We start from the raw sequence: 16,645 nt of genomic DNA, 5'->3' as shown, positions 1-16,645 counted from the left end.
TTTTTAACTTGCCCTTTATCCTTAAAATATTTGAAAGTTAGTGAAAGCAAAGAAAAATCACTGAAAATTCATGTGAGGTCACAGAATTAGACTTGTTTTTGTCAATGTTCTAGTTAGTAAGGATCAAAATCATCAATTTTGTCCCAGAGAAAGAAAACAGAGAAAGGAACAGATGAAGGGAAGGAGGGGGGGGGAGAAGAAAAGAAAAAAGATGGAGGGAGAGAGGGACAGAAGGAAGAAACCAAGAAGCAGACGTTTATCCATCACTCACTATGATCCAAAACAGGGTTAGGCGCTTTTATTAAACATTCTCTCTCTTCCTCATTTAAGCCTCACAACGCCTGTATGGCCCTCACTTTATTTTTAGAGGAGAAAGCAATATATTCAGCCATATTACATTCGACATTTAGGACAAGACATAGATGCAAAGAAGGCAAAATAAATCCTCCCACAAAAATTGGCACAGATATCGCTCTATAAGAATTCACTTCCAAAGGCTTGTGTTCGATCCATAACCACTATATTTCCTGGCACTAGATATTGCTCTGGCCCTGGTTAGGGGAAGCTCTGTAGATTGGCCCTTCTCCATAATAAGTGATGAGTTTAGTTCTTTGCAATGAAGTACAGGATTGTGTCTGCTTTGGGAGCATTACCTGGATTCATGTATAGTCCTGTTACCAGGAGCAAGCCTGATTTAGAGTTTTCCTGGACTATCTTCAGATAGGTAAAAAAGAGAAGGGTCAGATGCCTTTTAACTCTGGTCTGGAAGTGTTTGAAGAAAAGTTAGAAACAGAAAGAAAAATTGGAGCCATGTGCTACATAATTGTAGGAGAAACTTTACGATGATTTCTGGACATTTCCAGTGTTTAAAGACAGCAAGAAACATGGAATATCATACTACCTCTTCCAGGTAGCTTGAAATTAGTCTGCTTCCTTTCTATAACTTCCTTGGTTAAATCTGTAACTATCTCTTGATTTCTTAAAATACTTCGCTCTTCCTAAGAAGTTCCAATGTTAAGTACCCGCTAGTAAGCAAGATGGATAGTTTCAGATCACAGTTAATTATGGACAGCTTTAAAATAGTCTGCAAGTCTCTGAAAATAAGCACTGTCTACATTTCCTGTGAATAATCATGAGATGAACCAAAAAGATTACTGGGTAATCACCATCAATGACAGATTCACCAAAACAAACGAAAACCAGAATTCTGTATATTCTTTACTGTCTTCATTTTGTTAGGTCTTCATTGACACATTTATTTGGGGACAACTTGTGTTTATTACAGCAGGTACCTGGGCTCACTGGCTCACAGGTGTGGAGAGTAGCAAAAGGGAGGAAGGATGACAGGGAGGATGGAAAATGACATTAGACAGGAGCATGACTAAGTGGATAAAATGAGACATGCCAGCATGTTTAATGGCTAAACCTGAAATTCTTTCTCTTGGCTGAATTAATCATAGCATTGTGAGTGCCAAAGAAATAGGTAAAAATGATCAAAGTATCTGTAGCAAATTGTTTGAGAGAAGAATAACAATATAGATCCCAATATTATTCGAGTGTTTTTGAAGGTGGGGCCCTGCATATAGCACTAACGTTCTTTATCCTTATTAGTCTACTGTAACTCATTGATAGAGTGCAGCTCAAAAAATATATGTTCGGCCCAGTTGGCCACTCAGACATTCATGTTCAGAACAGTGTGACAAAAATAAAATTCGTCTTCAATGTTTATCATTTATTCGGGAAATGAAATATCCAGCCGTCTTGTGTGACTACGAAACGGGGCTTGCTGCCTGGTCACATCGGCTTTATTCCACAATGCCAGCACTCAGGCAGCTATTGACTCTCAGGAACTTTGCTCTTAGTAAGCATAAGCTGCCACCTGGTAAATTAGGACATTTTGGTCATGGCCTAGAAAACTGAAGAGTTAGACTTCTTATCGGCATGATTATCTTAGACAGAGATACAAACATTTTAAACGTGTTGTTCTACCCTTTAAAAAAAGTACTTGACTTTATTAATAAAAGTTTATTTTCAGTAGAAGTCAGAGCAAGGTTTTTTAAAGCAAACCATAAGGAAAATTTTTAAATTTCTCATACTACTTTGCATCCCATATGTTATTCAGTCTTTGTAACAACTCTGTGAATATCCCCCATTTTAATGTAAATAAACTAAATCTCAGAAGTTTTAGATGACAGAGTTACCAATCTGGTATTTTAAATTGCATCTGCAGACCGTGGATACACAGACCCTAAATGCTAGAAATCTAATTATTTTAGTCACTGCTTAATGTGATCAAGGATATCCTTGCAAACCAAGCAAAATGTTTTCTTCAGTTCTCTGTATTCAGTATCCTAAATAGGTTCTCATTTATAGTCTATTGGAAAAGAGAGCATGGATAATTTTTAACATAGTTCCCTGGATAGTTTTGCTGCTTTTACACTTTAATTGATGAAGTAAAATAATGAAAATGTTTTTATGGTTAAGAAAATGTTTGGTTTCTTGTTGATACATCAATCCCAGATTGACTACCAGCTCTGGGGTCTTATTAATAGAGTTACCACATTTCGCATGAGCTTGAACTCTGAATATAACATGGAGGCTGTAGTCCAGCACTGTCTCAGGACTTTGTCACAGAAGTACATAATCTGGTTGCATCAGAACAGAAGGAATAAACCTGTTGCAGCAGAATCTACCACAGTTGTGTAGATATGACCATACAGTTGAGTTTCCTACTTCCACTCTTAGATATTCATGAAAAGCTCTATCTTTAGATTAGGTGGTTAGTTAAAGGAATACTTACATTTCACATGTGCATTTACCCATCTTGTCCACTATAATTTTGCTGTCTGGTCTCAGAAAGGGGGAAAAAACCTTTGGACAATACTTATTTTTTTGACTGGGTTAGTTTCTTCTTCTTAAGCAGATTGTTGTCATCTCTTCTCTTCTTTTGAGTCCAATATTCCTATAGTTTATGTCGATGGCTCTTGACGAAATGATGAAATGTTTCCAGAAAGCACACGGATTTGGAACTCTCTCTTGTTATGTTTATATTAGGCTTTATTTTAAAGGCAAGTGAGACTGCTTCAAATAAAACAACCCCAAGCTTCCAAGAAACAGTTAAGACAAAGCAGAGACGAGCAGAAACACGCCTTCGCTAACACTCACGCGGTTGCCATGGACGTTCACAAGCAGTGGGAGAACACAGAGACGAACTGGCACAAGGAAAAGATGGAATTACTGGACCAGTTTGACAACGAAAGGAAAGAATGGGAAAGTCAATGGAAGATCATGCAGAAGAAAATAGAAGAGGTACAAGTTGATTTGTTTTGAATGCATGGTAAAGTTAAAGCTCAGAATAAAAATTCTGTTTAAGTTTGTATTGGAAACCATTTCAATTTCCTTATTCCACCTAAGAGATGCATGTCTCCGTGACATTTACTAGACCAAAAATAGCATAACCTTACCCAGTGGTATCACAGGGACTATGCCTTGCTTGAAAATTAAGAACTTGAAATAACACTCTAAAGTGTATCAATTTATTATTTTCTGACTAGAGCGCCTTATCAAAAATGAGGTATGTATTTTGCATGAGTTTTCAAATATAGGGCCCAGGATGAGGACGTAAAAAGGGCGTAATTGGTGGAACATATGTTATCAAAATTACAATTAGACGTTAAAACAGAGGTCTTTCCTAAGATGATTTATGAATAATGTCTACTAAAGGAGATTACATATCAAAAGGAGTATCATATAGCAAACAGAAAATGACAGTGGACATGATATTTATTCTGGCAGGGTGTGCCACATTTATTTGCACATTTATTAGGAAGGGCTTATGAAAAATGACATGCCACGACTCTGCTACAAATAGTTCTTGTATCCCCATAACCATCCCTCAGTCTGCTGGGCCTGGAATATTTTCTGTAAGTATTTACATTGATGTGTATTTAATCTTGCTCCAACTGAAAATTATTTATATTTATCTTGCTTTTTTCTGATAACATCCATGGTATTGACTTAGACGGTTTTGTGCACATTGCCAAAGTGGTTATTTTAACAAACTCCTTGGCCTTTATCCACAGGCAATCAAAGCTGATGCTTTGTGTTTATAGTGCAAATATTTGTCTTATTAACAACTATGTAATTGGTTGTGAATAAAATACAAACTGGCATGCTAAATGGAAAAATCAAAAAGAGTAGCTATTCCTCTAAAATAGAGCTGAGATGGCAGGCATGTAGTGAACGATTAGAGATTGAAAGGAGAATCCACTTCTCGTCCCTCTAGAGTTTGGAAAATGTGTTTTGTTCACTTAACTCCTCCACCCAGGCACTCGGATTGGATCCACAGGAGATGCCTGGGTCAAAACAGAATCCAAACTCCAATTAGAAACCTGAAGTCATGGGTCATTGGCTCCCAAAGGTTTGGATGGTCCGGGTAGTTAACAGTCTCAGATAATTCTAGCATCCAATCAAAATAATTTAAGGAGTCAGAATTAGTCTAGCCAATTGTTTAAGCCACGTAGTTAAAACAACCTGCATCTGGTTAATTTTGTTATTGTCGAGTAATTATTCTGACAGCTCTGTAGAGTCCATCTATGGTAAATATTAGCCATATCAATTAGCAGGAATTAAGCATACTTTAAACAGGATGATAGTCCATAGAAATACTATCCATTTCTGCATCAAGAAGACAGAAGAGCTGTAATTTTTTTTCTTAGACAGTAGCTGTGATGCTATTTATGTCTTGCTGTCTGAAGTATACAGCTCCATACCTGGGAATATGTTTAGATAATGTGCTTACACTTAATACCCATTGATGATGCTCTTCATCTGAATACTAGCATTGTGCTCCCTTTATCATACTAATATATATTTCTTTTCTACTCCCAGCTTTGTAGCCTGTGAGAACATACCTTTTATATATCCCTTCTTATAGGCTGCAAAGCTGGGAGTAGAAAAGATTAAGGAAGACAGCAGGAAAGTATCCACACATGTCACAGAGAACGAAGACAATCTTTTAAACTAAAAAAATCAACACCCGAAAAAAATTATAACATGCCACAAGCATAATAGACTATATCTGTTTAACAGTTATCACTAAGTTCTGTGTATTAAATCAGACACACATTATTAAGCCATGTATTAGAGAATTGTAGATTCCCAAGTGCACACACATAACTCTGGTGATTCCAAGTGATAATATCATCTAGTGAGAGGATCCAGCGTTGGATAATTAAGATGCTAATGATTCTCTGTTCAGCCTCTATCCACAATCATTGCATTTCGTTTGCAAATCCAACATGTAGATACTTTGATCATTTGAAACCTGGAATAATACAGATAGAAACCCTGGATAGAGTTAATAGATGCCTCAGAATTTCTTTTTTAGTCACATTGTAATCTTTCCTGCTTGTCTCCTGTGTTCAGATGATCAGATAACCATTGACAGGGGTGGGTACCAGGTAACACAGATTCTCTTAAACAAAATAAATGGTTTTCCATCAATAACATTATGTTACTTGTTTATTCATACCTCTCTTAAGTCCCAAGAGAACTTAAAATAGGATATAAAATTCTATATAAGGTAAAATATGCCAAAACTAGAAGAGAAAGATGAGATGAAGACAAGAGGAAGGATCGTATGTGAAATGCATGCAGCAAGTCTATCTTCCTAGTAACTAGCACAAAAATTATCAGATGCATATTTCTCAATATTCAAAATACAAAAGCAAACCTATTTTCCAGGAATAGTACTTTTGTCCCTGATTTTAAACTACAGAAATTTTTTTCTTACCCATGGTTTTTCGAAAAGAGGACAATGTCACCAGCAGCATCCTTAGATTTTGTTTTTGCAAAGATTGGCGCCTGAGCTAACAACTATTGCCAATCTTTTTTTTTCCCTGCTTTTTCTCCCCAAGTCCTCCCAGTACTTAGTTGTATGTTTTAGTTGTGATTCCTTCTAGTTGTGGCATGTGGGACGCCGCCTCACCATGGCCTGACAAGCAGTGCCATGTCCGCACCCAGGATCAGAACCAGCGAAACCCTGGGCCGCCGAAGCAGAGCGCACAAACTTAACCACTCGGTCACGGAGCCAGCCCCAGCATCCTTAGATTTAATGTAGTACTTTTGAGAGTTGCTTCTTGTAATATCCTTCAAGGTCAGGCAAAATCATAATGCCCACAACAGTTCAGTATGAATAATTTTACAGGGGACAACATAATTGATTCATGGCTGCAATCTGCTGCTATTCTGATTGATCCTGTGATAGATTTATGAATATCTAAGGAAATAAATGTACTGTGCATCCTTCAGGCATCAACTGTATATAGTGCTTCTCTCACCTGAGATTTGAGTAAATATTGAGCAGCAATAAATCTGTATTATATTCCTTGAATAATAGATGTGGTGCAGATATAAGTTGTGGATTTAAAATGTAGAGTCATGTGCTTCAATAGTTTTCTGACAGTCTCCTTTGAAATTTGACAAGCTTTCCCAGAACTCAAAGAAAAAGCCAGTCATCCCTCTGGGGCCGGCCCTGTGACGCAGCGGTTAAGTTCACACGTTCCGCTTCTCAGTGGCCCGGGGTTCCGCGGTTCGGATCCTGGGTGCGGACATGGCACCACTTGGCAAAAGCCATGCTGTGGTAGGCGTCCCACATATAAAGTAGAGGAAGATGGGCATGGATGTTAGCCCAGGACCAGTCTTCCTCAACAAAAAGAGGAGGATTGGCAGATGTTAGCTCAGGGCTAATCTTCCTCAAAAAAAAAAAAAAAAAAAAAAAAAACCAGTCATTCCTCTCTTCAGGGGTGAGCTGAAAGAGTGCCTGCAGGTTAAACTAAGCCCTCATCAAGAGATAATTTGGAGTCTACTTTAAGATAGATTGATAGATTGTCAAAGCTTTAGAGTTCTATTATATCACTTAGGGGGTCACATTTGTTTTAGTCAGGGTGAGGAGCTTTTTTAGAATGGGTATAGCCTTGGCATTAAAAAAATCACAGTAATATCCAGCTCTTACCAAGGTAACTTCCAAAGGAAACATCCTTTGATTGTAAAACGTGTATTTAGAAAACAGTGAACTGATTTAACATATGAGATTCTCAACAGTTAAATTGGCATACGAGTAGGACCATATATTTCAAAAACAGGACTGTAATATTAGTTAAATTCTTGCTTCTCTCTGAAAGCAATTAGAGAGCATGGCCAGTAATTGATTCAGGTCGTTCAATTTTGTGACTGCTTCTGTATCATCATGACATCTATATATAGATACAGGCTTATTTTATTTTTAAAGGAGTTTCTTTCTACTCCGAAAGATAGAAATTACCATCCATGCTTTGACCTACTAAAAATAGCCTTTATGGTTCATCAAACTGTTTCAGCTAATCCAAATTTTAGAAGCACTGTTCAGAGGCATAAGCATTAATACCCGGGGCAGCATATAGTACTATAGCAAAAAGACCCTCACAACAGTGTGCTTAGTATAAAAAATATTGACAGAGTGAATTAGGGGGCAGAAAAAGTTTTTTCTTTGTTTTTCTTACAGCTTTGCCGTGAAGTAAATCTTCGGAGGAAAATCAACATGAGTGAACGTGCTAAGATCATTGATCTTGATCATAAGAAAGCCATTCAAGAACAACTGGTAAAATCGTCTTCAAATTACCCCAATTGTGGACAACGTGAATTTACAGGGATGAATCACAGGGATGATCTGGAAAAAGGAAATGAAACAGAGCAGAGCTTACTCAGTGAAGGAAATCAAATGTGTAAGGAACAAACAGCAAGAAAAAAATCAAAAGTCGTGTTCATGGATCCTTTGGCCACAGACAACCAAAAGGAATGTGAGGCCTGGCCTGACCTGAGGACTTCTGAGGAAGAGAGCAAGAGCTGTTCTGGCGCCCTCACCACAGTAAGTAAGATGTGATTGGCCTAGAACTCTTGCTAAGGAAATATTTACATTTCAAAGTGCTAACATGCTATTGCTTATATGTAAAGGCTCTTGAAGAACTTGCCAAAGTTAGTGAAGAATTATGCAGCTTTCAAGAGGAAATTCGAAAGCAATCTAACCACAGAAGGTAGGCCGGTATATCTATGATTATTTGGAAAATTAAGAAAAAATATTATTTTCAATTAATGAATCCAAACTGCCTCTTCCACACACTTAGTGAGAATTAACAATGAGTTATTAAAATCCATCGTAGAAGATAAAACTTTTCAGTGTGTATTTCTCTGTTCACTAGTTCTTCAAGCAAATTTTCTAATTCTCTTTGCAATTTGGCTATTAGGAATGCTTTACCCATTTGTTGTTTAGTCAGGAGGTACCTCCATGATAAATTCGCAAGCATCTTCTAATGTAGTTCCTTTTAATTTTGAGTATTTCGCCAGTGGAAAAGTATACAGCAGGGTTAATCCAGTTAAATACATCTTTAAACTATGTCAGATTTAACAATGTGGTGTTTTAATTACATAATGATGTTCTACTGAAATATTTTATACGTAAGAGTTATTTATTTCTTTACATTCATTATGTATATAATGGAAGCATACATAATTTTCAGAACAACATATTGTAAGTATGTACACACATATGTACAATGGTATAAAAAGCTTCAGTTCAGAAACACTTATATAATTGTCAAAGCAAGCTTTAGCCAAATTAAAAAATAACTTGGAATTTTCTACAAGTTAAGTAAAGGTGGATTGTTCTAGGATCAACATCTATCTCCCAGTGAGGCAGTATGCTTTTCTCTTTGAAAGCTACAACAATGTGTACCCTTATTTTTCTTTAGCTCTTAGGAAGCTCAGGGAGAATTTTTGTACTGACTTAAACAATAGATTTTCTTATCCAACCATGTTTTATACATTATTTTACCGTCTACTTGTCCATTTAGTTTTTTCCTCCTATTCTCTGTTAATGCATACTTATCTATTTATTGTAAGCTTTCTCAGAATATTCTATAAGTTGAAAACATATAAATATGATTTATATTTATCAATATGATTAATTAACTTTCATTTTTGAATCCATATTGCTGCTATATTTAGGTTTTTATTTATTTATTTTGTTTTTGAGGAAGACTGGCCCTGAGCTAACATCCATGCCCATCTTCCTCTACTTTATATGTGGGACGCCTGCCACAGCATAGCTTGACAAGCGGTGCATAGGTCGGCACCCGGGATCCAAACCGGTGAACCCCGGGCCGCCAAAGCGGAATGTGCAAACTTAACTGCTGTGCCACCGGACTGACCCATAGGTTTTTATTTTGAGTGAACTCAGAAAAAGACTTACTTGCCAATTTTCTTTTACAAGTCACACTTGGTATAATATGCTCCTCGTTGCTCCACGACCTTTAGAAAAAAGTTCAGAATCCTTAATACGTAATTCAAAGACATTCCAATTTAACCTCGTGTTTGTCTCTTCTATTCCTTCATCCTCCCCACCCTCCTTTCTAATCCCTCCACACCAAACTACTCAGTGTTCCTTGAATAACCACACAGTTTTTATTACAGCTCACTTTGCCTATACACCTTCTACTCCACTCACCCAAAAAATTCTTACTTTACTTTCAACCCCAAATGAAACCCTGCGTTTAGTATTATTCATGTCTCATTGCACTTTTATTCAGATTTCTGTCATACTACTTAGAATGTTATTTCAAATTCAGGGAGAAGAACTTGAACTCACATGACATAAGGAGTAGGAATTCAGTAGGCAGAGTTGAGGTAAAGAAATGGCAGGAAAAAAACCCCATGGAAATGGGAATGTCAATAGCAGACACCCAAGAGACTGCAGAGTCTAGTCTGATTGTAGATGAAGTTTCAGATAATAGACAGAATGAGAGACAAGCTTGGAAAGATAGTTTGAGTCAGAGTAGGTAAAGCCTTGAATGCAACACTGAGGTGGACTTTGCCCTACAGTGTAAGGGACTTGGAGGTTTTGACTAGGGGATTTACAGAGAAATGATGTTTAAGGAAGTTGTAACTCCTTTTCCTAAAGCAGAAATCCATTGCTTAAGCTATGGTTTCTTTTAAGAGCCTCTCCTAAATAAATTTATTACTAATATATACCATGTTTTATAATCATTTAGGATGAAGTCAGACTCTTTTCTCCAGGAAATGCCAAGGGTAATTAGTATGCCTCATGGAGACCACATGATCAGTGATGGCCAGTGCATTCTTCCAATCAATTTAGAAAAAGACAAACCGAAAAATAGAAAGAAACTAAACTGTACCAGTGTGCTCCAAAGCAATTCTGTGAAAAAATGTGGAATTGATACAATTGATCTGCCAAGAAATGAAACTCCACCAGTTCCTCCTCCAAGAAGCACATCTCGAAATTTTCCCAGCCCATATTCTGAACAAGCCCATGAAAGTCTGAAGGAGAGTTTAGACCACAACAGCCGGGTAGCCCAAGGGGGTCAAGGTGAAAGGAACTGCAATCCTCATTTCCTTTTGAGGCGCAATGAGATGCCTATGCTGTGTCTAAATGAAGGGAAGTCTTTGAAAGATGGTATCATGTTTTCTTCTCTGGCACCAGAAGCCAAAATAGATAACAAGCCTCCATATAATGAAAGTGTTGGACTTAGCGTGTGGGCATTCGACGTTGGGAAAAGTACCAAAAATAGTCCCTCTACATCATGGTTTCAGAAAACCTGCTCTGCTCCCAATAAGCCAAAATATGAATATGAAAAGATGATCCCAGATCATCCTGCTAAATCTCATCCTGATCTTCATATAAGCAATGACTATAGTGCTTCAGTGACACAGAGCAGTGGCCCACTTAGAAGTTTCAGTTGTGGCTTTGAAAAGTCTGCTAGGAATGAAAAGCTAGCAGTGAAGACTGATGAATTTAACAGAACTGTATTTAGAACAGATAGACATTGTCATGCAATACAGCAAAATCAAAGCTACTCAGAATCATCTGAAGATCGTAAGCCCTGTGATACCTTAATTACTCATATAGGTAACATATCAGAAGATGACAATGTATCTGATATTCTGAAAACCAGTGCCCACCTGCCTGTGCCCAGGGAAAATGTGCCTGATAATCCCACCAAAAAATCTACAACAGGCCTAGTCAGATCAAAGCAAGAACACATAAGTCCTAGCAGTTATCGGAACATGCTCCACGAGCATGACTGGAGACCAAGTAATTTGTCTGGCCGACCAAGATCAGCTGATCCTAAGTCAAATTATGGTGTTGTGGAAAAGCTGCTGAAAACCTATGAGACATCAACAGGGTCTGCATTACAAAATTCTAAGTGCTTCCAGGATAATTGGACCAAATGTAATTCTGATGTCAGTGGTGGGGCCACATTAAGTCAGCATTTAGAAACACTCCAAATAGAACAAGAGCTTCAGCGAAAGGCAGCTATGTTTGGGGCACAGCAAGTGAAGCAAGGAGCAGATTGGAAAAAGATAACAGAGGTGAGAAAGCAATGAACATATATTGGTAGAACTCCATCTATTTTTGGAATAGTTCAGAGCTATTGCCTGTTCATATCAATAGAATGTAAGCAAGTGTTTTGGCGTCTTCTTAACTTCTTGACCTTGCATTTGTGTATAAATACAGACCTTAGCATTGTAACTCAACATGAACGTTTTATAGTTTTTAAGAGTAGGAGTAACCCATTATAACTTTTTTCTAAATTCTGAAATGGAATAAAATAGATGTAATAAATGGGCATAAGACCCTCAAGATCAAATATTTGTTATAAGTTTCTTTCTTTAAAAAATACTCCAAATGTGCATTTGTTGATTTATAGAATTTTATTCTTTTAAAGTGTTTATATTTTAAAAAGTAAATGGGGAATAGTTCAAAAATAACTTGCACTTTTCAGTTATTAGCTATAATTGGTTCAGTTATTCCCAGCATTTGATTCATGTTCTTTCACATGGGATTAGTCACATGAATGTGAATATGGGTAAAACGCATCATTTAAATTAGTGCCTGATAAAGTTCTCTTAATAACTTGAAGAGCTAAAAGGCAAGTACATGAAAATAAAAAATGATGTGATAGCTTAAAGATTTTTAAGGTCATTCTTTTTTGTATAAATTCTTAGCATGGAAATTGCCAAAAAAAAAAAAAAGATATTTAAATAAACTGTTTCCTTTTTTGTTCCAACCTGTTTGCAAAAGAATATAATCTTCATTAGTTATAGGCTAAAAAGAGGTTGACGAGATTGCTATTTACAATGATGAGCTACCCAACAGTCCCTTTTTATGCATAATTTACTGAACGTTACAACATGACATATTGTTACAGTTGGCCAATGCTTTGAAAATCCTAGTTTTACATAATGTAGTGTTTATGCAGCATAGTTTTAAACTATGCAGGTTCCTCTTTCTGGTGTAAAAAATTATTTTTATGTGGCTTTCAAACCCTAACAAAAATATCGGTTTTCATCTATTTTATCAGAAACCTTTCCTATTTCCACAAAGTACAAATAATTATCCTGCTTTTTTATTTCTCTGTTTTTTAGTCGAGCCGATAAATACCTGTAAGCTTCTGTAGCTTCAGATTGCAAATGGAAACATTTATACAATAACTAGCCCAAATTCTCATTACCTAACAAGAAATATTACTAAATATTTCCCATTTCTACGTTAATTGGGGGTTTGGGAGGGGTCCTCTGCTGTAGACCCTTAGGAGTAGTTCTCCAACCTCCTTCCCTGGAAAGAAACGGAAAAAAATAAAATTCCAAAGAGATAAAAAGAAAATTCAGGTTACTGTCATAGAAATAGAGACTGTCCTCACTGCCTATGTCAGATGAAAGAGCACAGGCTTTGTTAAGAAGGTCAAGAACAACCAAAGTTATAAAATGTGTCCTGGAGGCTTTTTAGTTTTTTCAATTGCAAGGGTCCAAGAATGCATTTCTTCCATTAAAATATATAGAAAGAAAAGAAGGAAGAAATGAAAGAAAGAAAAGGAAAGAGAAGGAAAAGGTTTTCACTCATCAGAGATGCCCAATATAGATAGTAATCGTTTATTAGCAATTAGAGTGAAGTTATATTTAAAATATTTTAATGATAATTTTGAAACTTTTGAGAGAGAGTGACTGGTTCTTAACAAAAAAAAAGCGTCAGGTAAATTATTTTAGTGATTTGTGTACCTTTTGCTTATGATCTCTAAAAGTATCAATAACTTGACATAAATGTACACAGTTTCTTTTACAAGTTATCTTTTTATTTTTAAATAACACTAAAATGTCCTAATATCCCACTAAGAAACATGTATAGTTTTATCATATCAAAGTTATCTAACATGAACTTTTGAATCCTCAACTCATTAGTTCTAAAAAGAGATCAGTTGTATTAAAATTTGTCACCATGAAGAAATCTGCAAGATTTATCAAATCTTATTACAGATTTTAAGTATCTTATTAGAAAGTGAATTACTTTGATTAAAACATTCAAGACCACAAATCTTAAACAAATATTTTCTTTAGTTTTTGATACTTTTTCTTACCTGTAAATATGCTAATACATTAATCCCATGGTTGAAATTCATAATATATTGAGCCCATTATTTGTGCCTGTATAGTGCGATGAATGTCTTCATTTGTGTCATAGGAATCCATGGCAGTGACATCCTCACATGGAAGAGGATTTTCCCGACCTGCTAGACCAGCAAATCGCCGTCTCCCATCCAGATGGGCATCCAGATCACCATCGGCGCCCCCTGCCTTTCGGAGAACTGCCCACAGTTATACCGTTTCTCTGCGATCTGAAGCATCGATGGTCTGAGTCTCTGTCCTGGATTGCTAGGTTACAAAAGTCCCAATTGCCAGACAGCGTTCTGAGTGTTTACAGCCAATCGTCTCTTCAGTATCTTTCAAGATCACTGGGACAAACAATTTAAATCTTAACTTCCCCTCAGTCTTCAGTGTTTTTAATCTATAGAATAATTATCTTCCTTTATTTTGATTTCTTAGATCAGAATTTTTTAATGCCATCCTCATGAAATTTGCCAATATGATTTAAGTTGAAACAATGTACTATATTGTATATTCTAACTTTCTTGCAAGTGGCAGAAAAAGCAAGGTTATGTGCATGGCCACGTGTTTGTAGGCGCATGTGTTGAAATAGGAAGTAACTTAGTATGTATTTAGATAAGAAAACCTTATGTGCTAGTGTTGACTTTGAAATTATAACATGAATACCTATATATTCTTTGTGTTTATTTAAAATTTTTAAAAATATACAGTATTATTTATATTTTGTAAACCTTTTAATAGGTATCCACTTAAGGCATTTGAGGTACGTATATTAACTAACTGCTTCCTTGGTCCCCATTGAAAAGTAATTATACACATGTCTAACGTTGGTAGATTTCTATATACAACTCATAATTTCTTAACCCATATGAGGATAGACTAATACCATTGATCTCCTTGTTTTCTCTTTTCAATGAATAAAATTGTCACAGGTTTAACAGATCAGCCTTCTAAAGCAAACATAAAATGTTCACAAAAGCTTTGCTATATCAGTCGGTAGTCTTACAGCTTGCACCGTATACTTGATACTCAGAGCCAGTATCATGAGACTGCCTTATAAACGACATGACTAAGTAATGAATTTATTTTGTCAACTTCAGTAACAAACATTCCTTAAATGGGATATGAAAAGAAATTCAATTATGTTGAATTCTACTTTTTGTTAAATTTATTGTAAGCTTTTAGTTCAGCTACTTTATTTGGAGTCATACATATTGAAAGGTAAGTCATTTACTTTTGCCTTTTTTCTGATGTTTTCCCTAAAATAACTAGATGAAAGACTAATCCACTTTTTTATTAACAAGAAAAATCAGGAAGGATATTTCATTGAAAGCTGAGTTATAATATATTTCTTAGAGTGTGCTACATTAAAAAGCCTTAAAGTAAACTTTGGCATCCATGAGTAGCATAAGAAACAGAAACAGTTTTTTTGGCCAGAAATTGCGAATAGTGAACACATAAAATCTGTATTGAGAACTAACAGAAATATGAATGTCGAGGAGCTTGAAATTCTACATGGAAGCTCTTAGAAGCAACTTTGCTCGCCATTGTCTCTTATAAAACCACCTATGTTATTAGAACATTAACTCTATTTAAGCTTTTCTTTTACTACAAAAAAGGTTAAGGAATTCTTATGACAAAAGTATTCAAAAGGCCTTCTGCTTACAATATATTTTCACAATTTGGAGAAATTCTCTTCATTGTATACCACAACTTGAGGTAAAGTAATAATTTTCAAATCCCAGACTGCCTTAAAAGGCTCAAGACTGTTGCATAGTGACGGACTGATTCATGCTTTCCAATAAAGAGAGTTTCCAAGAATTGAGCTGAATTAAACTTCTAGAATGTGAGGTTGGAGCAGATGCAGATGGTAAGTAAGGGGTATGGATCTGCTCTTAATTCTTCTTTCTTTCAGGGATATCCTTTTCCATAGGAAGCTATCAGAGAAAAGTAATCTAGACACCAAATGAAATCACTGATATAATATGCTTTTCATCTAGAGGGAAGAAAACACTAGGGAGGTGGTAGCCTGCGGCATAAAATGATGGACCTGTTAACGAGATGCTGCTGTGTGATATTGGAGAGCCTGCGTAAGAACTGTGCAACATCTCTGCTCCTCTCCATCACCACCCCAGGGAGTCTGATGTGGATCTGTGTTTCTCTTCTTTAACTACTTGTCAGAATATTGAGGATCACTTTCTAAAAAGTAGATTCCTGACTTCACCCCATAATTACTAAAGCAGAATTTCCAGGGGTGGGGAGTGGGAATCCTGAATCTTTAGTAAAACAAAGCAAACTATTTGATGATTGGGGGATTTGGAAGCAGTGACATTGGTTGATACCCTAGTGGATGGGTATGGCTGGGGAGTCGTCCCGCTTCTTCCCTGGAACTTGCCTTTGTTATCTGTAAATTTCAAAGGTTCTATTGTCAGGCTTCGCAATTTTAAGCCACCTTTTCTATTACCATTTCAATGAAACAGTGGGACACATTTTAACATTTTGTGTTAACTAAAATCATAGAATATTAAAGCTGAAAAGAACTTAGCATACAGTCCAACTCCTTGAATGTAAGGATGAAGAAACTAAAACAGATTATTTGAATGTTCTGTTTTCTCTCTTAGAATATTTTATAATTTTTCTATGAAAACAACCTATGGGTAAATGGAAATTATCCTTGAAAAACATTTTTCTGATGTATTGTGATTTTTAACTGGTAGTTTTTCTACTTTGCATGGGCATTGTCTTCCCAACAACGTGCCATTCATTATGCCATCATCGCTGGACTTAAGGGATTTGTAAACATTTCAGAAATATTTGACTAGAAACACTTGTGTTAATAGAAGTTTTCCCTAGCAGCTTTTGGGGGAAAAATCCAAGTTATTTCAACAGAAGGTCGCTGATATTATGGGTTGACCTCAGAAAGGAATAAGAGTGAAGCAGAGAAGAGTGCTTGAGTTTCTTTGCATGTGTGTGTTTGTGTGTGTGTGTGCACGCACAATGCTTGCACACGATTTTCCTGTATTGCCTATGTCCACAACCGAGTATAAAAATATAAATGACTTTTGCATAATTCACCTTATCAAAAATTAGCCACAACTTTCATTTTTTTTACATGGACAATGAAGATGATCTTATATAATCATGCACGAAG

General features: G+C 36.2%; 1 protein-coding gene across 1 annotated transcript; it reads left to right on the top strand.

Annotated features, from left to right (window-relative positions):
* The first annotated feature begins 3,173 nt into the window (after positions 1-3,173).
* Positions 3,174-16,178, top strand: KIAA0408. The gene is made up of 5 exons (XM_014734820.3): positions 3,174-3,309; positions 7,544-7,906; positions 7,993-8,072; positions 10,086-11,424; positions 13,571-16,178. Exons 1-5 carry the CDS (start codon positions 3,175-3,177, stop codon positions 13,742-13,744), a joined length of 2,091 nt encoding a protein of 696 aa, XP_014590306.1. The 5' UTR covers position 3,174; the 3' UTR covers positions 13,745-16,178.
* The last annotated feature ends 467 nt before the right edge of the window (positions 16,179-16,645 follow it).

Source organism: Equus caballus, chromosome 10, assembly GCF_041296265.1.
Source record: "Equus caballus isolate H_3958 breed thoroughbred chromosome 10, TB-T2T, whole genome shotgun sequence".
NCBI lineage: Eukaryota > Metazoa > Chordata > Mammalia > Perissodactyla > Equidae > Equus > Equus caballus.
Note: the sequence above shows the minus strand (reverse complement) of the source record. Positions and strands in the feature narration are given on the sequence as shown.